The sequence below is a fragment of the Rattus rattus genome, chromosome 6 (assembly GCF_011064425.1).
Source record: "Rattus rattus isolate New Zealand chromosome 6, Rrattus_CSIRO_v1, whole genome shotgun sequence".
NCBI classification, from domain to species: domain Eukaryota; kingdom Metazoa; phylum Chordata; class Mammalia; order Rodentia; family Muridae; genus Rattus; species Rattus rattus.
This window is the reverse complement of record NC_046159.1, coordinates 27,110,190-27,138,083: the sequence shown is the minus strand read 5'-3', so window position 1 is coordinate 27,138,083 and position 27,894 is coordinate 27,110,190. Positions and strand designations below refer to the sequence as shown.

General features: G+C 41.8%; 1 protein-coding gene across 8 annotated transcripts in view; it reads right to left on the bottom strand.

Annotated features, from left to right (window-relative positions):
• The window catches only part of Erc1 (ELKS/RAB6-interacting/CAST family member 1), a 286,731-nt gene that overhangs the window by 36,280 nt on the left and 222,557 nt on the right, over nt 1-27,894 (bottom strand). For 5 of the 8 annotated variants that reach the window (XM_032905794.1, XM_032905787.1, XM_032905789.1 and 2 more), the window contains 2 exons: nt 22,109-22,253; nt 12,084-12,182 (listed from right to left, as the gene is read on the bottom strand). In XM_032905794.1, coding sequence (XP_032761685.1) covers nt 12,084-12,182; nt 22,109-22,253 — 244 coding nt within the window. Of the gene's footprint in view, nt 1-10,665; nt 10,733-12,083; nt 12,183-22,108; nt 22,254-27,894 lie in introns of all 8 variants that reach the window. The other 3 variants (XM_032905792.1, XM_032905791.1, XM_032905793.1) reach the window with 1 other exon arrangement.

Sequence of the window (27,894 nt, the reverse complement as noted above, 5' to 3'; positions counted from 1 at the left end):
GGGAACCACAAGAATGTAGGGTGTACCTGTGAACCACAGTATAGAGGGGTGAAGACGTTTTTAATGATTTGTTGCTATTGCATAAATATTCTCTTTAGTCAGAAAACTCCAGAAGTGGAGGCAAAAAATCTTTTGTGGGGTGGGTGTTTCTTGGAGGTAACTGGGCAGGGCGTGATGTCTGTAGATAACCTACACAGTACCTTAAGGACAGAGCAGTGGAGCTGCTAAGCTAGTGCTGAGCTCTCTAGGGATGCATCGACGCTCAGAAAGATTTTCAACTTTATGATTAAGTTTCAGTGATGAAAAAACTGGTTACCAGGCCTAGTTTTATGGGTGATCAGAAGAATGCATTTTATAACAGGACACAGGAGACCCACAAGGACTACTCGAAAGCTGGGTAACTATTGTCACCAATGCTATACTTACTGCTACTTCTCAGCACTCCGTGCGTTCCTGGCAAAGGGTAACATGAATAGAACAAGTGAGGACATTTAATCTTCACAGTAGCCCTCAATGCGATGTAGTCATTCTTTCATTAACTTAGGTTATATACAAAGTCATGGGTTTCATCTTAGCATCTTCATATGCACACATCATACTCTGCTCTCATTTGTCCCCCTCCCTGCAGTTCCTAATTCTCCCACCAGTTAGTTTCCTATTGTATTTCTCACCTCCCTGAAGAGCCCTTCCTTCTCAGGCCTCTCTAGGATAGCACACATTTTATTATGACTTAGCACAGAGGCTGTAACGCTTAAAGACGCTAAGTGACTTGTAGCAGTTACAAAGGTGCTGAGGGGCCAGTGAAGGTCTAAAGGCAAAGCTCTCTCTTCCACACCATGAGAACTATGTACAAACCTTGTAAGAGACACTAAACAAAGATGCTTTTTTCAGTTTCATGGATGAGATGTAGTCTTTCATTAGAGAAAAAAAAAGCAGGACGTATAGGCGCATTACCGTACAAATGTCACACAATGACATCTCAAGAAAAAAAATAGCACCACTGGACATTGATACAGCAAAATAACCGAGATTGTATCAAGAATAGCATCAATTCTTTTTCTCCCCTGTTTTCTATCTTCCTGCTGCAAAAGCCACTGTGTTTTCTCATACACAAGAAGCCCCACAGTAGTTCATCCAGCCCAGGTCACTTGTGACAGAGAGGAGAGGAGTATCTAGGAGGAATGATAAGGCCCCTTCCTTTCTTGTCTCCTGGAGACATGGAATAAAGGAGCTGAAGACATTGCAAGATGGAAAGACTGTCTACGCTCATGGACTGGCAAAGCTAATACTATAAAAATGATCCACAGATTTAACATAACCCCCGTCAAATTACCAACCATATTCTTCACAGAACCAGAAAAAAATCCACTAAAATTCACATGGAAACACAAAAGGTTCAGAATAGCAAAGCAAACCTGAACAGCACGAACAGTAAGAGAGGTGTAACACCAGACACCATTAGAGTCCACAGAAACTGCACGATACTGGCACAGAACGCTTGATTAATGGAATGAAGAATCCAGAAAAAAACACACAGCTAATATCATACAGTATTCAAGGAAGGAATACAAAAGATACATTTTTCAACAAATAATGCCGAATTAACTGGATATGTACATGCAGAGGAATAAAAACTAGATCTTCATCTCTTTCCCTGCACAAAAATCAATTAAAAATAAACCAGGGATTTAATGCAAGACCTGAGATTTCCACATGAAGATGAGAATGTGGGTGCTACATAGAAGGGGACAGAATAATCAAAGGAGGCAGAGGGAGGGAGGGGCCTTCGAGGGAGAGAGGAGGGGGAGGGAGAAAAGGGGGGTGGGGATAGGATCAGGTACTGGAAAGGACAGAAGTACTGAGTGTCAGAAAATCGAATAAAAATATGTAGCAGTGGGGGATGGATAACTGAGGATAGCCACTAGAAATCCCCAGACACCAAGGAAGTAAGAATTCCCAGGACCCAACGGGGAGTGCTTTAGCTGAAATATGCAACAAAGGGGAGACAGAACCTGTAGAGACTACCTCCAGTAGATAGGCACACCCTCCCAGTTGAGGTATGGGGCCACCGACCCATATTAAAATTGTTAACCCAGAAATAGTCCTGTCCAAAGGAAAGACAGGAACAAAAAATTGGAAAAGACTGAAAGAAAGGCCATCCAGAGACCTAGGGCGATCATCCCATCTGCAGGAAACCCCCTACCCCACCTCCCACCGCACACACACAATTGCTGATGCCAAGAAACGCTTGCTGTCAGGAGTCTGATATGGCTGTTTCCTGAGAGGTTCTGCCAGCACCTGACCAATACTGATGCAGATACTCACAGCCAAACATCGGGCTGAGCCAGGGAACCCCAATGGAAGAGCTAGAGAAAGGACTGAAGGAGCTGAAGGCGATTGTAACCCCATAGGAAGAACATTATCAACTAACCAGACCACCCAGAGCTCGCAGAGAGTAAACCAGTAACCGAAGAGTATACATGGAGGGAGCCATGGCTCCAGAAACACATGTAGCAGAGGATGGCCTTATCTGACATCATTGGGTGTGGAAGGTCCTTGGTCCTCTGGAGGCTTGATGCCCCAGTGAAGGGGATGCTAGAGCAGTGAGGCAGGAGTGGGTGAGTGGGTGGAGGAGCACCCTCATAGAGGAAAGGAGGAGGGAGGGGAGGGGATGGGGGTTTGTGGAGGGGTAATTGGGAAGGGAGCTTTCATTTGAAATGTAAACAAATAAAATGATCAACAACAACAACGAGATACAGGTATAGCAAGGAGTTTCTGAAAAGGCCTCCAGACACAAGAAAGAATGTCAGGAACTGAGAAGTGGGATATATGAAATGAAAATGCTTTTGTACAGCAAAAGAAATTATGAAACAAACTTTTTGAAGACAGAATGAATGGAACAAATCTTTGCCAAGTACATATCTAATAGGTATATAAAGGCTGCAAAAACTAAACAAACAAATCATACAATCACCAAATGGGTTACAAGATGAAATACAAAAGACCCATAAATATTTGAAGAGAGAAATGAAAATTAAAACTGCTTCTAGAATTAATTTCACCCAGTAAAAATGGCTTTAAAAAAGGCAAATGACAGAAAATCTTGGTGAGGACGTGAGGAGAAAGGGACCTTTACCCCATGTTGATGGCAATGTGAGCTAGTGCGGCCATTACTCACAGAATAATATAACTACTACTATTCGCACATCCACATTCATGACTCCGCCACTTACAGCAGTCAGGGAAGGGAACAGCTAGGAATCTATCAGATGAGTGACTAATGAAACCTGACCTGGGTACACGCAGACTTCCATTAGCTTAGAAGATGAAGCCACACGTTTGCAGGAAAATGGTTTGAACTGGCATTATGTTAAGCAAAATAAACCAGAATTAGAAAAACAAACCCCACATTTTCTCTCTTTACATTTATGTGTGTGCATTCACATGTATGTGCAGATCATGAAAACAGGATGGGGGGCCATCAGAGGGAAGGAGGAGATTTTAATGAAAAGGGGAGGGGAGAGGAGAAAAGGAACCAGGAAAACTGGTAGGTGTTATTCATGGGAAGGACAGTAGGGGAGGGGGATGAATAAAACCAAAGGATGATGATGCATATGTAGAAAAATACCATAATGAAACTCTCTTCTTTGTATGATGACCTAACAAGTTAAAAAGCCATTATCTGGGTTTTTTTTCTGGACGCCCTGGCACACAAGAAATATAGGTAAAAAAACTATGGTGCCTTGGAAACTTGATGTAGCAGAATAGATTGTTTTTCTTGTTGGTTATGAGGCTTTTGTTTTCTACCTTACCTGATAAACCAGAAGCTTTGTAAACACACTTGTACAGTAACCAGTGTGGAAGGGGACCTGACATCAAAAGATGGATTAAAGCTTTAACAAGCAACTTTCAAAAGCCAGAGTAAGAATGAGTGTCAGTCAGCCTAGAGATTCCCATTTAGGAAAACCTTTTGCCTTCTATGTGGTATGAAGACACAGTGTGACCTTGACAGTCACTACAATAAGCCAGGGGACATTAGAAGACCCATACCGTGCTTCTGTACACTGTACCCCTGGACAAGGAGCAGTCACAAACGACAGCCATAACAATACTGCTTGTAGCTGAGGCTTACGCACAAAGGTAAGTTCCGTGTATGGACCTACCAGCACCCTGGCCTGTATTTATGTTTTGGTTTGCTTTACTGTTTTTTCTTCCAGGAACTGCTCATAGAATCACATATTTAGTCATGCGATATTTTCCTTCTAATCTATTTGGACTACTTTTTTGGAATTGCTCCTGTTTTCCTATATACACCTAAAAATATGTTTTAAAATTTCTTTTTATAGCCCAAGGGATCTAATTCTTAAGTTCAAAAGTTAAGAGGACGGAAGCGGTTCTTACAGACTTGGCCTTTGATATCTGGCAGAGCACAGGAGGGAAGCTGTGAGACTAGGGTAGGCTGCTATGGACATATACATGAGGCATACCCGACAACCTGGCCTTCAGTTCTCCAAGACTAAGTGGAACCTGTCAGGTTCAGTCTCAACACTGCAGTGATTTACTGAGATCAACGCCTCACGCAGATTATGACGCCAAAACACCCTTCTATATTTGGTGCTAAATTAGGCGCTCATCTGCTGGGCGCTTATTGTTTTTGCAGTCTGATGTTTTCAGTGATGACGTTGTTTCTACTAAATTTTCATCAGTGATGGTCCCCTGACTCCAAGCTTTCAGGATAGGCAGTGTCTATAGCCTTGGTACAGCAATAGAAGCTTCAGAAAATGGAACTTAGGTCGGCCATCAACCAACAAGATAAGGAATTAAAAGTCCCAGAAGGAGAAACCAAGATAAGCTATAAAGAGAAAATTAAGGGGATGGGGAAGACAAAGAAGCCCGTTACTCCCATTGGCTAAGAATCAACTGGATCATGAAACCCAAGATCAGAAACTATGTTTACAGTCAAAGCCTTTATTTCCTTTACCCCAACATTATAAGGATTCCTTCGACTCCCTCTACCCATGGTTTCATCTTTCAGCCTACACATATATACATATAACAGGTCAACAAAACTACCTTATGAACCAAGCTTGGAGTACAGATGTGTAATCCCAGCACTGGAGAGGCTGAGACAAGAGGATTGCCTTCAGCTTGATGCTAGCCTGCACTAGGTAGTGAGTATCAGGACTAGCCCAGGTTCAGGGTGACAGTGTCTCAATTTTGTTCCCAGGGAAGGGGGACCCAAAACACTTACCAAAAGCTTTGTCGCTAAAAAGTATATCAAAACATTTTAACTTAAGCTTTTAAGTTCTTTAAACAATAAAATTTTGAAAGCTACCAAAGTCATATAACCTTTTCTTTTTGTAAGGGGAGGGAGTGACAGCTCAGGCTGATCACAAATTACTACATAACTGAGGAAAACTTGAACTCCCTATCTTCCTGATCTTCTTTTCCCCCCAGCCTCCTTTTTTTTTTTTTTTCCTTTTTCTTTTGAGACAAGGTTTCTCTGTGTAGCCCTGGCTGTCCTGAAACTCGCTCTGTAGACCAGGCTGCCCTCAAACTCAGAGATCCATTTGCGTCTGTCTCCCAAGTGATGGGTTAAATGTGGCCTTTTAGAGAAGGCCAGGCCAACAACTGTAGAGTATGCAATAAAGTCATTTCTTAAGTCTATCTCTTTCCCTTAATGTCCACACTTAAATCCATATTAATACTTTCTTTGTCTCCACCCCTGCCCTGCTTTTTATAGTCCCATTAACTTGTAAGCCCCCTGTCTTAGCCTCAGTGAACAGTAACTCCGATGGCCAAGCATACTCTGCATGGCATGATTTTCTAGTACTGTGTGTATCTTCAGCAAAAGTCCCACAGGGTTGCTGAATTATCCTTGTGAGGCAGGATGGAAAGGGGGTAAAGATTCAAATATGTTTTTGTAACTTGACTGTGTACTTCTTGAGCATGAACTTTGCACAAGCATGAGATGACATGTTGCAATGACTAAATAAATGACAGAATAAATCAAGAGACTTATACAAAGCAGTAAAAAGTTATGTGAAATTAACTCCCTTTGTCAACATGGAGATATTTAAGGATGATGTCTCAGGAAAGGCAGATAAAAGAGAGACATTTGTAGGATTGAAAGAAGGTGACAGGGTTGGGGATTTAGCTCAGTGGTAGAGTACTAGTGGTTTCCTAGCAGGAAACAGGGCCTGGGTTAGAGAGGATGCACTTGCCACACCATATTTACATCGAGAAAATCTGCATGTGAGTTTCATAATGGCCAAGGGATTAAATCATCACCAATTCTAAGAATTCCCTCATAGCACTGACATATGCAGACTATGGCAACATCATTTACTTTCAGAAATCAGATGGTTAAGTTGAGGTCAACTGTTGAAGATATTTTATGATCTTTAACATCTTAAGTCATTTGCAAGATCATAAGCAAACTTTGTGCCAGAACGTGATCAAAACTGGCTTATATATTTAGCATTTTTAATGGTTTTAACTACTTCTTTAAGTGATTCAAGATAAAACACAGATTCAAGATAAAAATCAATTTATCAATAAAATGTTCCTAGTTAAATAGTGTTGCAAATGAAATTGAAATTAATGGCAAGCTCAAACCAGGGCAAATGATTATGCCTTCACCACATTACCGACAGTCACTGTGGACAGTGGGAAGCATGCAGCCCCACCTGTCACATTACTGACAGTCCTGTGGACAGTGGGAAGCATGCAGCCTCACTTGTCACATTACTGACAGTCCTGTGGACAGTGGGAAGCATGCAGCCTCACTTGTCAATCCGATACAAGAACTTGAGAGCAAGATTTGAAGAGTTCCAGGAAAATAACTAATATTTTGGTATATCTGTGCTTTTAAATTCACACACACATTATAATCACATATATTTTATTTGTGTGGATATACATCTATTAAACTAAGGGTGATGAGACACTGTTCTCGATAAGAGGAAAGCAAAAGCAATCATATTAATATTCCTTTATTCATGGCTCCTATGTTCTATTGTCAAAGACGAAGAAGAAAGGAGAACGTGAAGGGAGAAAGAATGTGTGAACAAGCTAGTTTGGACAGAAAGTCTTCTGTCTCTTGTAGGGTTTCTGGTGCTGTGATGAACACCGTGACCAAAGCAAGTTGGGGAGGAAAGGGTTTGTTTGGCTTACACTTACACATCACTCTTTATCATTGAGAAGTCAGGACAGGAACTCCTGCAGGCAGGAGCTGATGGGGAGACCATGGCGTTGGCAGTGGTGCTGTTTGCTGGCTTGCTCAGTCTGCTTTCATAGAACCAAGACCACCAACATAAGGGTGTCCCCACCCCTGTACCCCACTGATCACTACTGAAGAAAATGCCTTACAGCTCGATCTTACGCAGGCATTTTCTAGGCCGAGACTCCTTTTCTCTGATGACTCTAGCTTGTGTTGAGCTGACATAGAACTAGCCTGTCTGTGTTCTGGTGCGCTCACTGGGGTGGCCAAAGTGGTCAGATGTGCACTACTGTTTGGCATCCTATGTTGGCAAATGTGTCACTGCTACTGATGGAACGTATTCTTTTACAGAACATGCCACTGACTATATATATATTAGAGGAAATTTCTTAAAATTTAAAGTGTCTTTTATTATTATTATGAGTAATAATAATAATAATGTGTGTGTGTACCATGGTTCACATATGGAGTCAGTAGATAAGTTTTTGGAGTTAGTTTTCCTCCTCTGACATATGTGGGGGTAGGGAGATAGAATTACCGTTGTCATGCTTGCTTAGCAAGTACCTTTATCCATTGAGCAATCTTGCTAGCATACAAGTTGTTTTCCTAAAGAAAAATATTCCTCAACATACATGACATCAAACGTTCAGTAATAAGATGTATCTTGATTGCCACTTAACAACAGCTACTAGTCAATTGTCCTAGAACAGAAATGCCTGGGACCCCTTCATCACAACTCCCAGGTCTCCCGTATCCTGCAGTCTTACTTCTGAAATAAAGACAATGTACTGAGATGATGATGTCCAGTATAGTAACAGCCACTGAAAACTTACTCTTCTCGGAATAAGTGCTAACTAATGAACGCAACAGCACAGTGCTTAGGGATGTAAGAGCTGCTGACAGCATCCTACATTAACACAAAGCACTGATAAATTCAAGAACTAGATAAAGAAACTCCTATAGAGAGGTGACCTTACTTTCCCTTGGCCACAGAGTTAAGTGGCGGTGTCTGGATCCAGGCTGTGTAGTCTAGGTCCATGTCTCAGAGTGCCTCTACTATTTTTTTTTTCCCAGAGCTGAGGACCGAATCCAGGGCCTTGCGCTTGCTAGGCTAGTGCTCTACCACTGAGCTAAATCCCCAACCCCTGTGCCTCTACTTCTTACACCACTGTTTCTTAGAGAGGAAGTCAAAGTGGGGAGAGCAAAGTGGGTGTGACTGTAAGGACTGGCAGAGACTGATCAAAGGCCTGCATTTGGAACCTCAGCTCTGCAGCCCCCAGCCTGGCCCAACTCAGGCCTCTCAGCTCCTCCCTCCTATACTCATTATTTATGGTTTCTACTTCAGATTCAAGCTTCCACAGTGAGTGGTGGCTTATAAGGCGCTTTAGACAAAACATTAAGTTCTTAAGTTGGTGGGAAAACATAAATTTCAAATTCAAAATTTTGTTAAGAGAAATCCACTCTCTGTAGAGACAACAAAGAAAGAAATGCAGGATAAAAAGAAGCCAAGACTTCTGTAGGGCTGCAGGGATTGCTCATACAATTCTTTTTTTTAAATTTTTAAAAATATATTTATTTACTTAATGTATATTACAGATGGTCGTGAGCCACCATGTGGTTGCTGGGATTTGAATTCGGGACCTCTGGAAGGGCAGTCAGTGCTCTTGACCCCTGAGCCATCTCTCCAGCCCCATACATTTCTTGATTTTGTTTTTGAGACAGGGTCTTGCTGTGTAGCTCGAGGTGGCCTTGAATCTATAATCTAAGTGCTGGTATTACAGCACACACCGCAGCTCCAGCCTTTGTTAGTGTTTTTCCTTAGGTACAGTGTTTTACCACTTCAGTGTGTGGCAGAGTTCAGAAAGTGTACAACACTGTATTGTAAAAACAACAGTTCCAGTCAGCCAGCTGCAAAGGCGCTGTGTGAGCCACAGCAGCAGCAGGCACAGTCGGCCTCTAAGAACACAGGTAAGAAAGGGTTAGCGCGGGAGCAGAGGAAGCTTGGTATAGATCTGCTCCACTAGAGCAGCAGACACGGAAATGTAGACTCCAGACCCAGGACATGAGATGGCTTGTTTATTTTTCAATCTCTTGGTAAAGTTACTTACTAACCTCATTTTCCAAACAATAATGTTTCTTACCATTGACAAGCAAAGGGGCTGTGAGTAAAACAATTTGCGTATATGAAGCATATGTGTATACTTCCTGCAAGCCAAGAAGCTACCATGCCCTGCCCAAAGCGGAGAAGGCAGAATAATATTCATTTACAAATGACTGCTCAACTATAGCTATTGTGTGGCCCTACCCGCCTCATGGTCATAATACGTGGCCCTGCAGTGTGCAGAAGAACAACCAGGACACAGGCTTCCTTTGACTTCTAGCTTTTTCTGGCAAGCAGCTCGCTGACGCTATCCTTTTCCCACCTGCTGCTAAAAGTCATACAGAAACCTGGCCACTGAACGACTTACCTTTTATCCGTTTTGGCTGTGTTCAATATTCTGAAGTTGATATGTTTGCATTTTTAAAGCAGTTTAACATCGAGACACAGACATTTCAGGGAAAACTGACTCCAGAGGAGTGAGGTCAACAAAAGCATGGGTGGTGTGTCCAGCGGATGCAAGGACCAGTACGTGTGAGCTTAGTAGTCACAATTATCATTTTCCAAGAGACTGATTTCCTTAGACAAACCTCAAGGGCATCATCAGATCAAAGGAAGATAAGGCCACAGCTGCACTGTGTTTTCCAGCCAAATGGCCTGTAAGGGAGAATCCAGACGGTGTCCTGGCAGCTGCTGAACATGGCAGCGATGTAAGAAAAGGAATATGAAATAATTTATTTTTCTTAAAAAAAAAACCCCTCAAATCCCCCCTTTATCCTTTGTTCCAACTTCATTGATATTTTAAGAGTAATATCAAAGCCCTAGGTTGTGACCCTCAGAGCTCAGTGTATTCTCTATAAGCAGGTAGAACATGAGATGGTATAGTTTACAGTACAGTCTTTTAAAAACAAAAATAAAACACTGTATATTTACAGTTATCATAAAGTATATTTTAAACATAGGCTAATAGCAACATATCTGTCTGTGCGCACCCCCATCAATTTGTGAGTTACTAAACAGGACACTGTAAAATCATCAGAGACAGGATGATTTATAAATAAAATCACTAATTGAGAAATTTCGTTATATGCCCTGGAAGTTCTGTCAAAAATGTACAGAAAGAAATAAATGTGACTAATAACACACAAAAAGAAAAAAAAAGACACAAAATCCAAAGCCCACTCTGTAAAGCACAGCAATCCACACAGAGTCATGTGAACGTAAGAGGAGAGGAAAGCACACTGGAGAGTTCATGACTGGACAGAGAAGAGGTGAGGTGATCACGGGGAAAGAACACGAACACAAGCGAGCATCATTTCCGTAGTTAAGGAAAGCTGTTTCTCACCGTTCTGAACAAAATGGCTGAACTAAGAGCATCTGATTGGCTATGCCCATATACCCTCCTCCTCATCCTATGGGGAGAGATGACAAGGGAGCAATGCCCCAGGGCAGCATGGGAATGAAAAAGAGTTGGTTAGTATTAAAACAAAGACATAAACATAATGTAGCAGAAAAGAAGTTCTTGGCTGTTTGTACATTAGGTTCTGCTCCCTAAACTACAAATTAGTAACGAGTTTATGGTTCCATGTCTGCTCTCCTCCCTTCCCAGAGCTTTTCTGTAGGATCTACTTGTCACTTTTCTCCATCTGTTTGCCCTTCCCACATCCTACCATCTCTACCTCATCTCCAAACCTGCTGCATGGAGAGATCTGACGTGTCTCAGGCAGAGGCTGAGTCCTAGTTCAGCAGCAGGAAGCAGGCAGAGCAGCGGCTTCTAGGTGGGGGACGCCAGGCAGATGGCTCCCTGGTAAAGGCCATCTTATAGGACCATTCCTTCTGACTCTCGGAACAGCCTTTTGGATACCAATTGCTACTGTCACCTTTGTGTTTCTATGGCTTCTTTTAAGACAATGCGCCAGTTGTCACTTGGCGGAGATGTTTAGCAGGGGAGTTTTCCTTGACTTTGCAGTCATATGGTTGTAATTACTTGGCTATTATTTTTCCCCTTAGTTTTGCATTTTTATACATTTTAAGATTGGGTGTGACAGATGTTGAAACTGATTTTGGGCACAGAGATACGAAATAACCTGTCCAATCCAATGAATAGGGTGTCATCAAATTCAAGATCTTGGAAGGGCTTGCTTTTTTTCCTTTTAAAAATTTGCAACTGAGCATGGTTGTCTTCAGTTTCATGAATGTCTCATTTGTATTGGCAGCAAGCTGAAAGCAACAGCGACTCTTGACAGTGTCATGCTGAAGGGCTACACCAGGAAATGAAGGGAAGAACTCAAATTTCTTCTATCACCCATTCAAAAAAATTATGTTTTGTGGTCCTGGAGCTTCAAGCCAGGCTCTTGCACATGCTAGACAAGCTGCTGGCCACCGAGGAACCCAGCTGGCAGCTGTGCCTTTAAGGGACGGTGTGCAGACTAAATCCTTTGCAATTCAACAAGAGTTAACTTCTCTGAGCTGTGCCTGCATGTGAGCAGTCTTGCTTTCCTAGAAAGGAACCCCTTCTTTAATAAGTAAAGTAGGGCTCACTCGTTTTTTCATCTCAAGGGAATGACTTAATAATAGTTCTTATGAAAAGCTGAAGTCTATGCTTTTAAGATGTTCAGAATCATGAACTTCCTATATGGAAATAATTTGAGAAAAAGCTAAGATTCTTCTAATTTATAACCTAGAATTTGCAATATGTTACCACAGCATATATGGATAGAAGTGTTCTTTCTAAAAAGATGAACCACTCAAGCACAGTCTTACCTGGTCTGGGGAGGGTTTATGGTTCGTCTGATTGGAACGGGAGGATCTGAAGTGGTCATCTTCATAGTTGTCAGCCATTAGTTTCATTCGATTTTGTGTCTAAAAAGAAATCATAATTTAAATTGAGATAAAATCCCCATGATACATGGTAGAGCAACCTTAGAGTATCTTGATGACGTCCGTGAGCATGAAAATAGTCTCATCCACAATAAAGTCAATTAGACACAGACTTTGGGAGGATACTGTCAAGGGCTTAGGCAAAGCAACTCAAATACCAAAGCCTTAACCCCAACGTCGCTGCTTCTAGAGACAAGGTCTTTAAAAAATAATTCAGATTCAGTGAAGTCAAAGGGTTGACTCCTAACTTGTGGCCCTAGCTGTGTTCTAAGAGCAAACGAGTCAAAGATCTCACAAAGAAGATAGCCCTAGGAAGAGTGCTCTCAACAGGAAAGGAGTCAGCAGAGACCTTGATCTTGATCTTCCAGACTTTTCTACTGTGAGCAAACAGATAAACTACTATTTCTACCAACTACGCTATGGTATTTGTTATCGTCGTTTGAGCTAAAATAGGCAGATAACTGTGCAGGGAAGGTAACAGTCTCAAAGCAAGCCCTTACTAAACTACATTTTCTAAAATATTGATAATTAAGACTAGCTTATACTATATATAGCATTCTGTAACTTTAATATTTTAGTTTATATTTAGGTAGGACTCATTTCCATGTAATCTAAGAAATTACTTATTTTTTAAACAGCTCTTTCAGTTTTGGGGTAGATTTTATATAAATATTATGATTTAAGTATTTGGGAAGAAGTTACTACTTATAAATTAAACAATAGATCATCTAGAAAAATCAAAGAGAATTAAAAAGTGTACAACTTACTATGAGAGATATATGTATAAAATTTAACAGTAATCAATAAATAATTTAGGTTTTGAAAATATACAAATGTCCCATGAGCCTTTCGAGACTCTATCTCCGTCTGGTACAAAGGTGGCCTGGTAACTTCGGGCCTCTGGGAAATGGGTACCTGGCAATCATTTTAGAGTCACTTATCTGGGTCAGAATATGCAAAAGTAACGTACGGTTCACAAATAAAATATTGTTCAAATAAAGTTTTAAAGTCTTGCTTACATCGTATGGTTTTTAAGTGTTTACCATGAACATAATCTGAAGAATAAAGTTAAGGAAAGATCCCCTCTGATCCCTCTTCTCAGTGATAATCACTGTCATTATCGAGGTATTTTAGGTGGTTTAAACAAGACACCCTCCATAGGCTCAGGTATGGTTGAGCCCTGTTGGGGGAAGTTTAGTAGGTACAGCCTTGCTGGGGTGTATATAGCACTGTCTACTTCCTATTAACTCTGCTCTTTGCTTAAGGTAAAAAAAAGTCAGCTTCCTCCTCCTGCTGCCATTCCTGACACCGGCTGGCTGCCACGCTTCCCTGACATAATGGGCTCTTATCCCTCTGGAATGTAGGCCAAAGTAAACTTCCTCTATAAATTGCTTTTGGCCATGGTCTGCTACACAGCAATGGGCAGTAACAAATACACCAAGTAGTCCATTGTGCCTCTTCCTGGTAGTGAACTAAGAGGGAGCACTCTTCTGACTCACCCTCATTTGGTACCTATCTCTATATACATGGTACTTTAAATACCACTCTATCATGCAGGGTTATTCTTAATCTCTAGAAGAAAATACTGCTTCACTTCCCCAGCCATATGGCTTTGTCAAAATTTGACTGGTTATCTTTAACACATTTCATGGTGAAATAAAAACATTTTTATTATTTAAAAAAAAAAGTTACAGAGATATCTAGTGAATGATGCCGGGGCGGGTGGGGATGGGGATGGGACATTAGGGCCAAACTGGCTTAGTTTAGATTCTACTTCCATATACTAGTCCCTACCCTTAGGCATGTTATGAGGTAAACTCTGAACCTCAGTTTCCCTATCTTTAAAATGAAGGTGAATCATGGAATTTGACTAAAAGACTGTATGGTAAGGGTAGGTTAATTAAGCTAATAGGAAAAAGCATTTAGAAAGGTGTATAGCCTAAATTCAGTACCTAATAGCTTTGAGGAGTCATTAGTCTAAGAATGACGAGCATTAGTTTTCAGGTCTTACTCCTCATTTTTCTTGGTTGTGTAAAATGGGCTGCTTAACCTGCACTGTTGAGTACTCACGTTCTTTACGTTCTAACCTAACACATGTATATCTGTCAGTTTGTCCTTCCAGAGTATGACAGAAAAGAGAATATATATCAACAAACTGAGATACCAAATTTTTGTTTTCTCTAGAATGCCTTCTGGTGACCTTGCACATAGTCTGAATGTTTGTTTTTGCTTGAAATTCACATATTGAAACCTTACCACAAGTGCTGAAAAGACTGAGAGGTGAGATCTTTCAAGTCTTAAGTGAGTCTTCTAAAGGTGGCTAAGGGGTTCACCCATCCATTCTGCCACATGCGCAGACATCGAGAAGGAACATCCTGCAAGGCACAGTGAGCACTCCACTGATGCCCACTCTGTTGAAGCCCTACCTTAGGTTTCCATTCTTTGGTTGTTTATGAATTACAGTTGGAGATACTTAGCCTGAACACACTGAGATAATGACTAGGAAGTCTGCAAGGCAGCTCTCAGAAGAGAAGGAAGGACAAGAAGCAACAACAAAGTCACACCTAAAGAAAGACCAAAGCATCTGGATACCACCCGGGTGCTCAGGAAAGCCTGTGTCCACTGTACTGTGACTGTGGGCAAGGATTAGGCAGATTCCCAAAACACGTGCTGAGTCCCACTTGGCCATGTAAGGGACAACATGACATGGTTCCTGCCACTGGAACAAAGCCAGCTAGGCATGGACCTGCGTGGGCCTCCATAAGTGTTGATGGTTGCTGTGGCATACGGCCTGTTTGTATAATAATGTGCGTATTTTCATGTTCCTCCTTTGAGGAATGTTCTCTCTGCTAAGGTTAATGATTCCATGATCATCAGAGATGGCACAAGACTGGGAGGCAAGGGTGTGGCCAGTGTCTCAGCAAAATGGTAAATGCTGAGACCTTCAGGATAGCCCTTAAGGCTGTGGAAAAGAACTCTGAAATCATAAGTTCAAGAATATATGCTTTCTCAAGTAAATATTATGAATTATATTAAGGAGCTTCAAAGACCTAAAATAACAGGCAGCTGTATTGTGAGCCACACAGAGGCAGGCAGATAAAGGCAGGCAGATTCTTGAGTTCAAGATCAGTCTGGGACAGAGATAGTTTGGACCTAAGGCATATTGGAAATGGTAACCTCTGGACAGGATCCCACCTAGCTAGCTCATTGTTTGTGCTTACAAAGGCAGTCAGATCTGTGAATTCATTTGCTATTTTAAAAAGAATGTGCTTGCTGTCTTTTTCTAAGAATCGGGGAGCTGGGGTCATAGGATGCTGATTCATGGGATAATCAAAAGGGAACCTAGGTGGATGACTGAGTTGTTATGTAAATAGAAGACTGGGCTTTTGATCTGTAAGGGATGAGCTATGCAGAGAGTTCTTTAGAATTGCAAGAGAGAGAGAGAGAGAGAGAGAGAGATGTCTTAGAGAGTTTTCTGGAAAGCTGCCTCAGCAGAACATAGGCCATCAGCTTGTAATCCATGATTTGACTTTGAGTTGTCCTTTTCTCTGTTCCCGACACTCCTTTCTCAGAACCTCTCTCCAAGACAAGGCAGGTTCTTGGCAAACAAGAGCTACTCTTTCCTATCTGATATCTTGGATGTGTCTAAAACTTAAAAGCAATTCAAATAAAGCATACGCTAATCCATTTCTAAGGCAGAAAAGCATTTCAAGTGCTTTTGAGGATGAGTGTGTAAGCACAAGAAGCTGACCTGAGCAGAAAGAGCAAGGATCATACACTCGACCCATGTGTTAGAAGACACAGAAGTTACTTCTTCATTCCTTAAAAGTCATGATTCTGATCAAGGTCTATTAGGAATCTGATGCAAGCCTGCTCCTTGCACAGTCAACGTGGCCTCTCACAGACATAAGATGCAACACAGCACCCACTTGACCCCTCAGGAGCCACTGTTGTGTGCTGTGCTTCTTGAGGTAAGATAAAAGGGCAAGGGGATAAGCACTCCACTTTCATGGAAGGGATTGTATACCAGATGTCTTCTCTCTTTAACCCTGTCACAGGATGGATCTAGTTTCAGCAGCATAAAGAATAACACTGCTTTTAAAGAAGGGAGAAAAGGGGGTTGGGGATTTAGCTCAGTGGTAGAGCACTTGCCTAGCAAGCGCAAGGCCCTGGGTTCGGTCCCCAGCTCCGAAAAAAAGAAAAAAGAAAAAAAAGAAGGGAGAAAAGAAGGAAGGAAAAAGTAAAGGAAGAAACTAGTCAAAGTACAACTTTACTTAAAGCCATAAATGCACACCTACGTACTTGTGAGAAGTTCAGTGTTTATTCTGTTAGCCTTTTCTTCTAAGAGTCACGTGTTAATGGCCAAATAAGGCATTGCAGAAACTATTTCACAGAAAAATACTCAAGCGAAGAAAGGAAATAAGAGATAAAGAAATAAGCCTGGTGTTTTAAAGGAAAAGGTTGAAATATTTTATTAGTAAACTATGAGCTATCTGTAGTATCTGTTTACCAGACTTACAGATGTATCACTCTTTCAGAGAGAGCTGAGGGGCATCAGATGAACCACTGTTAAAATAACCCTACTCCGACCAAGAGGAAAGTGACAGCCACAGTAATCTCCAAATGAGACTACGCGGTTGCCCTTTTACCTTCTCCTGCTGCTTCCCCTCCGTGGTGATACTTACACTGGGGCGTGTCGTCAACTTTGTTGCTACGCAGAGCCCTGTGAGCCCCTTGCTCCCTCAGGTCTCACCTTTTATCCCCTAAAGAGTCATTATTCTTTAAGTTGTTCAATCTAAGATTTTCAGCTTGACTCCTGGACTCCTTATTTCCCACAAGTATTGGAAATGGAATCACAAAGTCTTTGTTAGCTCTGTTTTCACATTTCTCTCACTGGTTACACAGTTCACCTATGTAACCATTGGTATAGTGGTTGTACTTGTTCTCTATGTGGCCGAGAGTCACTAACCTTCAATAGAAAACCAGATCTTAAAACTGGGTGTTGTGGCATGTGCTGTAATCCTAGTACTGTGAAAGGTGGAAGCAGGAGGATTAGCTCAGTGCGTTACGCTGCTTGCTACCAAGTCTGAAGATCTGAGTTCGGTTCCCAGTACCCATATGCTGGAAGAAGAGACTATCTGGCTCCTATACTAAGAACATTTTGTTTTTCCCTTCACATCTGTAACTCTAGTTCAAACGCTTTCTTCTAGTCTCTAAGCACTAGGCACACAGGTAGTGCACAAATATACATGCAGACAAAGCACCCATACATGTAAAATAATAAGAATAAAGTTAAGGTTCCTTTTTTTCTAAGCCAGCACTAGATTGATGTTGGTCATAGAAAATGTTAGATATCTCTAAGGGGAGGGGAGGAAGGGGAGGAGGAGGAGGAAGAGGAGGAGGAGGAGGAGGAGGAAGAAGAAGAAGAAGAAGAAGAAGAAGAAGGAGAAGGAGAAGGAGAAGGAGAAGGAGAAGGAGAAGGAGAAGGAGAAGGAGAAGGAGAAGGAGAAGAAGGAGAAGGAGGAGAAGGAGGAGAAGGAGGAGAAGGAGGAGAAGGAGGAGAAGGAGAAGAGGAGAAGGAGGAGAGAAGGAGAAGAGAAGAAGGAGAAGAAGGAGAAGAAGGAGAAGAAGGAGAAGAAGGAGAAGAAGGAGAAGAAGGAGAAGAAGGAGAAGAAGGAGAAGAAGGAGAAAAAGAAGAAAAAGAAGAAAAAGAAGAAATAGAAGTCACAGGCTCTCCAGTAAGCTAAGGATGTAGGCCTGGCCATCAGCCTGACTGTAACTTACAAAGGACACTAAATAAAAATCATAGGCTAAGCTATTCCCCAATTCTTGAAATAATTGTGTGAAGTTGAGGGGATTTTTATAGAGTAGCAAATGACTCACTGATGTTGGTAACTGGGACCATGGTACATGGTAACAGAAACTGAAGATCTGGGAGTAACTTTGGAACTGGGCAGTAGGAATATCTGCTCAAGCTGGAAAGGAGAACATTGGTGAAACCCACATTAGTGAAACACAGACTTTAAGGAGGCTGCCAAGGGATTCCACAAGGAGGGAGTGATACATGGAGATACTCGCCACCTATTCAAGAACTACAGCAACAGCAACAGCATCACCTGCAGTCATGTTCAAAATACAGGAATTTCCTTGAACGAACTGAATGTCCCCGCTGAGGAATCACCAATCACAACCCTGATACTGTGGCTCCTCTTCTTCTCACTACTTCCAGCAAATGTGAAAGAAAATACAAGAATAAGGCCTCTCTTGGTACACAAGTGACAATGAAAATAAAATTATTTATACATGTATACATATACATGTATTAAAATAACACTGAAAGTGAAAATGTGAACAACACACCATGAAATATATCCCTTTAGTCCATACTTAAATTTTAAAAAGTTGTTCTTTGTGGTGTATAACTGTTCTCTGATATCAGTGGAGACTGGTTCTAATCTTCAAGACTCCCTCCTCCATAAACACCAGAGTGTGAGGACATCTAAGTCCTTTATATAAAAATTGTATAGTATATGCATATAACCTATGCATAGTCTCATATGTACTTCATGGCCATATAAATAAATGGCATTAGTTAGGAAATAATGACAAGAAAAAAATCTGTTTATACAAATACATGCTGATTTTTAAATTTTGAATGAAGTTAGCTTTCTAACTCCACAGACTCCTCTTGGAAAAGACTCTTCTTGTCATCATTTCTGAAACAACAAAGAATACAGGTTAACTCAGGACTCTACTTATGTATGAAGCTTTAATGGTTTATTCTCCATTATTTTTATTGGCAAAAGATTCTCATTCCAAATTTAATTCATAATGAAAGGCTTTAAACCTGTAACTCGTCTACAGAAAGCTCCATTTTCTTGGCTGACTAGAAAGATTTTTCATCTAATGTTATTTTTTTCATTATAGAGAAAGAAAGTAAATTAAAAAAATAGGCAACATTAAAGTTTGGTTCACATTAGGTCTTCAGTGTTTTGTTATACGATCTCACTTGTGTTAGAAGAGAACTCTATGTACTATAGAAAGCCAACAGTGAACTGATGGGTAAGGCTCTACATACTTATCATGCTGCACCTTGGTGGCCTTAAAAGTTGTTCCCTATTGAAAACCTAGCCAAAAACCCATGGCTCAGGAGGTCGAAGGCCCTAGTGGGGAACCTACTATTCTTATTTTGATAAGTGGAAATGTTGTCATATTGCCTTCTAAATTTTTACATTTATAGCCTTAGAGCTGCTCTCAGTCTTGGCAAGGGACGTCTCTTTCTGTAGTGGGTAGCAGTTAGTGCATAGACTCAACTGGTCAGAGTTGGGAGTATGTGCCCATTCAGTGCTCAGCCCTAATGTGGCATTTCTATCAATCCCATCAAGGCTCAGGGAACTTGTGGAGAGGAGGCAGAAAGAACGTAGAGACAAAAGATGAGGCAGAGAGCCACGACGGGCTGCTGTAGACATGACATGGCTGTGGCACTCATGGGCTCACCGAACTGCGGTTACCTGCACACGAACAATCTGAAGACAGTCGGCATCCCAGGAGGCAGCAGTAACTGGAAGTTATGGGGAGAGTGTGTGGGGGAATCTTGTAGTAGATTATGATCAAGATACACTGTATAAATGTATGAATAAATTAGAGTCTTTAAAAAAAGTTGCCTCAATGGGTTGGGTCAAGGCCTCAGACCAAGAAGTTAAAAAAAAAATATATACATGTCTGACAAGCCCCCAAACAATTTTAATAGAGCTCTTTTCAAAAACCTAAGAAATTAAACAAAAATACATGGCATCATATATATCAGTAGATTTATAACTGTAAGTAGAACCCTCAAGATAGGAAAGAGGACAAACATTTTACACAAGCAAAATAATCTGCGCCTGGCGAGGAAAGAGCTGGTGCTCAGACTACATTTTCTCCGATGGAAATAAAGACAAAAGTATGCACCAAAGGCAAACGGAGTAAATGGGGGTGCTCCGCACCCGCATATCTCAGTTCCTAATAAAAGGGATGCAACCACCTCAGCGAGTAATTTCTTCTGAAGAACCATGGAGAACACAGGCTTAACTAGATAGAGAGAGCTGCTGTGAGAGACAGACAAAAGGACAATGACACAGTTTGTTCCAAGGTGGGCCAACAGCCAGCCCCACAGCCTATGAAAGAAAAGTGTCAAGTCAAAATAAAAAAGCACATCCTCCGTATGATCAGGGTGTTAGGTAGCTCAGTGAGGTTGTCACAGAGTGTGTACACATGGGGGGCAGACAGCTTGCTATACATGGAATGTGGACAGAGACTGGCAGCTGCCTCTGTGGGACCCGGCATTCCAGTAGGATTCGGAAGACATTTAAAAGTATGTACAAATTTAGTTTTCAGAGAAGTGCATGTTTGCTAGGTCTACTAGAATCCAAGATGCGCCAAATCAAAGTTTCGGCATATCTCAAGGTCTACATCAGTGACTGTCAGAATAACTGGTTTTCTATAGTGAAGCAGTAAACAAGAGTGAAGGTAGCTGATAAAGTATCATATGTGTCCTAGTAATTCCCAGAGACTAAAACCTGGCCACTACAGAATGGACAGAACCACATAAAAGAATTAAAGTATTACTTGGGGGCCTATGGTGTGGCTCAGCGGGGAAAAACACTTGCTACAAAGCCTGGTAAGTCAAGTTCCATTTCTAGAAGAGACTCCTGCAAGTTGTCCTCTAGCCTCTATACACACACTGTGACACGTGTGCCCAACAAAATACATAACTAATTAATGTAAAAAAGCTGATGGTTACTGATGGGCATTTCCTCAAATTGCACAGAAATACCTAGAAACAATCAAATACCCCTTTAACGGTAAGAACTTGGAAATTAGGAAATAAACTGGTATTGAAGGGTTAAACAGTTAAAATATAACACAACAGAAAACTAGGAAAATGCTCAACTGTAGAGTGGAGACACCATCCCAACCCTGTGCCAGTTACCTGGGTATAATCTCAGGGGACACCCAGATTAGGACTGTGTAAGGAAAAAGATGATGCTCAGCCTTTAACAGGGAAAAGGAACATCAGTGACAACAGGAATAGGCTCTCGTCAACTGAGCAGGATGCAAACAGTGAGCTTGAGGATCTGACAGCCAGCTCCCAGGAATTTCTGAGGCATACACCAAGAGGCATATACACTGCAGCTCTGCACTTAAGAATTAGTCTTCTCAAGAAGATCTTGGTTCTCTGAAGAAGCTAATTCATCTTCATATTCCACAATACTTATTTATAGTTGAGGGAAATGGATACAGTGCGAATCATAAGGTCCTTTCACTATGAGTGGATGCATTATTTACAAACTTGCAGACCCACTTAATTAGGTAGCCCTAAACCATCAATTTATTCCTAAACTTAGCCTGTAGCTCTGTTGCACACTCTGGAACTTGACAACTGTTTATAATAATGAAACAAGGATAAACTATTTATAGGATTTTAAAATGGTGGTGCACACTTCTAATACCAGCACTGGGTAAGTGAGTTTAGGCAGGAGGACTGTCTTGAATTCAATGCCAGCCTGGTTCCAAAATGAGTACTGGGTTAGCCAGAGCTACATAGCAAGAAATGGAAGCAAACTGAACCCCAAAAGTTGCAAATACAGAGAAAGAAAATGTTCAACATAGTAAGTAGTCAAATATGAATATGAATAAAAGATTGACCAGTGTGACTATGTTTTTAAAAAACTTTGAGACTTGTAACATCTTACTTTTTTAGATATTGCCAGACTTGTTAAGTGTCTAATTATGAAAATATTCTGTATTTAATATCTAGCATGAAACACAAGATACTAAAAACATCTTTGAGATGTCGACATGTCTGAGAGGACGGAGGACTGGGCCCTCTTCTGCCTGCCCCTGCTGTCCTTGGGCACACCTAATACCTGCTGTTTGAGCTGCTGCACCAGGCGGTCCTTTTCCCGTTTCAGTGCGGCCACTTCTTCTTGGGTCTTTTTCTTCGAGGAGGAGAGCTCCAGGAGGGCTATGTTAGCGTCCTTTTCGCTAATGGCAGCCAGAAGAGCTTCTTGTCTGAAAAGGAGGGGAACAAACCACATGAGTACTGAAACACTTTGTAGTTCTACAAAGAAAAGTCTGGAGAACAAAGGAAAACAACTGAGTTTTATATCATTTCGAAGGGTGGCAGGAAGTTTATGCCATGTGGTTTAGGTCAGCACTGCTCACTTGAGCAAGGGCATGAAAGAGCCAAGCACTGAGTAGGACCACAGCACAGGACAGCTTAACTCTGCTGGGTCAGGGTGAGACGTGCATGGACTCTCTCCATCTCTGTCTCCCCTCTCTCTGCAGGAGCATGTGTGATGTGTGGCCTGATCTCCTTGGTGGGATCTGGTTTCTGAGTGTGACCGGTGTCTTCAGGGGAAGGTTCCACGGTCTGACACGGTACTCATCAGCAGGAGGAATTAAGTAGTTAAAGCATATATGTGACAAGATTGGACCAACTAAACAAAACGTCACTAACTTTGTACATTTTTTGAATTTAGCTACAACTCTATATAGGAACTTTTTTTTACAATTTTATTTTTTAATTAAAAAGTAAAATAAGGCCAGGAATGGTGACACGTTCTTTAATAATCCTAGCACTTGAGGGGCAGAGTCAAGCCAATCTCTGTGAATTCGAAACTACCCTAGTCTAGGTAGTGAGTCCCAAGCAAGCAAGGGCTACACAGTGAGGCTGTCTCAAAAACAGTCTGTTCTCTCTATTCACGTGGAGTCTTGGGTCTGAAAACCATTTTTTCTATTAAATAATTTGCCCACCCAGGGCTAATAATCCATAAATCTCCCTTAGTTTGTATGACTTTTATGCAAATCTGAACCCCTACTTAACCCCTATTTCTTTCCTTCAGGCTGATTCTTTTAAAACTTACCACAGCAAAAGGCTATGAGGCTGGACCTCGGCCAGTGGAGAAAGAAAACAGTTACTAGCCTTGTTAGAATAAGAACCACGGGACCTTCCTGTCCTGGTGGCTGTCGGCCTGGGCCGAGTCTTGCTGCACTCCTTTACAAGAGGAGCTGCCTTGCCAAGCTGTTCTGGCTTTGCTCTCATGTCCCTTTGTACAGCATGGTGACTATTCTTTCTATTTGCCCTTTGTTCCCACCATGGGAAATGAACTCAGCTGTCAGGCTCAGGTACAAATGCCTTCACTTACTGTACTAACCATGTTGCCAGCCCTGATTTGTAAACTTCAAGAAAGTGGACTTAGAAACACAACCATTCGCTCCTGGGGCAATATCAGTAAGTGTTTGATCTCATTAATGCAAGTACGTTTAGGGCTGTGACTTTATTGGTCATGATCTTTATATATACTTTGAAACAATAACTTAAATGTCACAGATCACCAGTGACTCTGTTACAGGCAGATACTGGGGTTTAGTGGGTACCCATTGGGATTTTTTATAATGAGGAACTGGATCAGGGACACAGGAAAGTGGCAGAAACAGCTACAGTTTTATCAAGAAAGAAAACATTTCTAAAAAGGAAAGTAGCCCAGAGCTGGTGAAAAGGGCTGAGGCTCAATGGAGAGCTGTATGAAGCATTAAAACTTTTATAGTCGGGGTTGGGGATTTAGCTCAGTGGTAGAGCACTTGCCTAGCATGCGCAAGGCCCTGGGTTCGATCCCCAGCTCCGAAAAAAAAAAAAAAAAAGGAAAAAAAAAAACTTTTACAGTCTTGGATCTTGGGATCATTTGCATATAATAAACTTATTTTGTGCTTGGTGTTATGTGTCAGCTTTTATGATAAGAGCTTTCAGTTTCTCTGTGCAAACTTTAATACTGCGCTAATTCTGACCTCCCCTTTTGCCCTACTCTTTACCACAGTCTGGCTAACTACTCTAGTCTGTGTACACAAAGGAAAGATCAAGGAGGCACTTGGAGGAACTTACACATAATCTGAACGAGCTGGTGAAGAAACCCACCCTTCTCTAGGTCACCTCTCGTGGAAGGGGACACTGAGTTGCTACAAGAGAACTGTATAAAGAAGCTGTGGGTTCTGACCCAGGAAATGCTGAATCTGAAAAAGCACTGTTGAAGCTTAACTTTGCTTCTGACTTTTGTTAAGATAATTGCGCTTCAACTGCAGTCATATGGAAAAGTTTAGTGAAGCCACAAGCTGGAAGACTATCATTTAAATATTCTAAGATTTTATTTTGGATGAGTAGATCTACTAAACTCTGAACAAGTCATACTAACAAATGTGGGCCACAGATCAGTTTACAATATGAAAATAAAAGCTTAACTTTTACTGTTGGAAGAGAAGACCCTCATGGATCCTAGTATCACTTTCTACTGTTTCAGCACTGTAGAATGGCAGGTGGCTTCCACATCCAGGCTCTAGTTAGCACCAAAGCAATAAAGACTGTCTAAATACATCGACTGATCACTTGAAACACATTTTAAGCAGTGAGATGCCCTTATAGCTGAAGGAGTTCAAGCTGGTCTCACTGGGCACTGGACACTTCCTATGGACTGTCATCAGGGTCCTTTGAGGACACAAGACGTTGGAATGAGGAGCACGCACTCTCAGTGAGGGTGCTGCATATCTGTGCCCTGTCAGAATCAGTTGGTATTAGCCAAAGAGAAAATGAGGAATTAATATAACCAGTATAATTATATGGCATCAGTATCTTTATTAGATACAAAGATGATAGGGATTTGAGTTTTGTACCAGGAGAAATGCTCGGGGGCAAGCATGCCAACCTGAGTTTGATGGTGGAAGGAGAGCATTGACTATGTAGAAGGAGAGAAATGTCTAGTCTCTGGCCTCTATATTATGCGTGTGTGCATGCACACATACTCATGAGGAGGTAATAAAAGAAGAGAAGCACAGTGTGAAAGGGGAAAACTATTCTACACTGTTGAAGTATTTTGATTGAGTTCCAATTCTTACATAAATGGTATGCTTGGACAGTGAGGGATAGAGCCAGTATTGTTCTCTTAGTTATATTATAATCCTAATAAACTTGTAATGGATACTATTAATGCCCAAAGAAAACATGAATAAGCCTCTGGAGCTTCACTTGCTTTTCACTGGGATCCACTCCAGATGCTGCTCAGGTCTCTCCCCATCCTGACAGCTGATTCTGTGGACAGACTCGAGGCTACCACATCCCAAGCTATTGAGTTACCCAACTCCCAAACACCTAATATAATAGATGCACAGTATCCAAAGAGGTACCTTTTCCTCAGGTTCCCCACACCCTCAAGGTGACACACTCTTTCCTCAGAATGCAAGAAGCAATCCCCTCCTGCGGCCATCAGGGAATCAGAGCCTGCCTGATTTGGAAGTATCTACTATAGATCCATCAACCCCCGGCACAGAATCCCCCCTTTTCTGGAACCTGTTAGATGGCAACCCCACTTCTTTGTCCTGTGGGCCTCAGCTTTCCTCAGGACACCCTTGTCATGCCTGTCTTTCCTTGACGTTAATAACTCTTCTAATAAACCCAGCTCTTATTTAAATGGACGTTCTGCCTCGGTGTTCCCTTGAGCCCAAGCTCGAGACTTTGCACTCTCATCACCAGTTTCAGATGTCGTACAGTGAAGTGCAACACACCTCTGCTGCTTTGCTGTAGAGAGCTCTCTGCTGTATAGACCCCCAAGGTTTCAGGTGCTGAGCAATGGTTAAAACTACCCAGAACTACTAAGCCTTTACTTGGGTCCCTTGCAAGATCTGATGGGGCAAAGGTCCACGCTCAAGCCTAGCATGGATAGTCACACTTAGAATCCATCTATGCCTCACGGCTATCCCTTTACTTGTCCTGGCTCCTAACGTTTCACTGTTGCTGAATAAAAAGTCTCTTGCAAACTTGCTTTTTGCTAGTCCTGGGTGTGGAGCAAACTGGATATTTTTGGGTGAACCATCTTGAAAAGACTGTGGAATCACCCCTCTTCTTGGCTCGTGGAGACTAACTCAGGGCCTTGAGTTCCACCACTGAGTAACATTCTTCGGAAATGTTTAAGACAAGGCAAGGATGTGTAGGCAACAGCAACAGCTTTAAACTTGGTGCCATTACCCCTGCTGCTCTCCGTGTATCCGACAGGAAGGACTACACTGTGAGCTGGTACTAGGTGCTTGTTAGACCACACTACAAAAAAGCTGAAACTTTTGTTTTCAGAGGCAACAAAATTCAGAATGAAATAAAAAGTTAAGTTGTGAAAGAAACTGGGTTTAGTTGCTGCCTATTGAAAACAGTCTTCTTTGTAAAAAGATATTTATTGATAAAACATTTTTATCTGATAGAAACAAAGACACAGAAAAGAAGATAAAAAGTCAGAAGCGATCCTCTCTAGGAAGAGACTTAGAATTTGAGGAGCTGGACACAAACAGAAGTTGACCACAAAAGAGTGCTCCTGACTAGAGGCTGCCCCCAAGATGGGAGTTCTGTTAGCACAAGCAGCCTCACTGTTTCCCTGGAGACCTCCAAGAGAGCAACTAGGAACACACAAGAGAGAACCCCCAGAGGATCAGAGGACAAAATGTCAGTGCACTTCCTGCCAAGTCACTCTCCTTGTTCTAAGTCTATTCCTCAGTTAACAAACAAACACCCCCACCATCAACTGTGGATACAAACATTTCAGTGGTTAGCAACCCCTATTTCCTGAGTAAGTTGCAGCAAAAAGGCAAGTCATTAAAGTGGCTAGTCACTCTGTCCCTACTGCTGTAAACTACACCAGCTGAACTTGCTCTTTGACCTGCAAAGTCTAATGGAATCAAGATGTTCACTACTGTGGCATTTGAGCTCCAGGAAATAGTAAGACCTCCCCTCTGTTCCTTTCCCCCTTCTGGGCAAATTTCAGAAACTAGAGACAAATATCAAAGGCAGGGAGCTGAACATCCTTTGATGATTTCTGAGTCTTTAACACAGTGGCCTTCCAGCACCAATAAGTAAGAAACTGCAACCGAGACTGAAACAGTGACTTGGCGTGAGTGCTCTGCACATGAGTGTCCACAGAAGCGCACTGAAGTACACGGAGCATGAATTAAGGATCATGGCCAACAGTGTTTACCACTCCTTCCTCGTCCAAGTATGAATTTCCAGTTGGACAGCTGCAGAATTCCATACAACATGCTCCATAATTCTGAAAGCTTTGGGGGAAAGATCAGATGAAAGGAGGCCAATGGCTTTAGCATGCGAACGCCATAGGGGAAGAGGCATAGTTTAATTGACAACACCCATAGTGAACAGAAAATCCACATTCTCTTATTAAGGGATTACGTACACTTTGATTCTGTGGCCTTGTTATTTAAAGCTATTCAGAGACTGTAGGCACTTGCTGGGATATCTGTTCTGTTCTATCTCATGCCCTGAAGATGTCTACTCAATTATAATTTCCTCCTTTCTTTGCAGAGGTCTCTGAGTATGGAAGATACATTAACCTGATTAACCTTTGTGAAAGGCACAATGGGGCTGCTGTAGGTAAATCCGATCTTTCAAAAACTGAACCATGTGTTCTGTTCTTTTATTTGGATAGTAGGAAATATCCTGGATGCGAGGTATCTGCACCAAGTCAGCATTTCCCTCACCATCCTGTTTCCCCATCATGCTAATGGAGGCACCCACTCCTGGGTCCCCAGGCCAACAGTACTTGTACAGTCCAATTGCATTTGCACATATGGCCAACACTGAGCACTGCTCCTTTTTTCTAATTCTTTA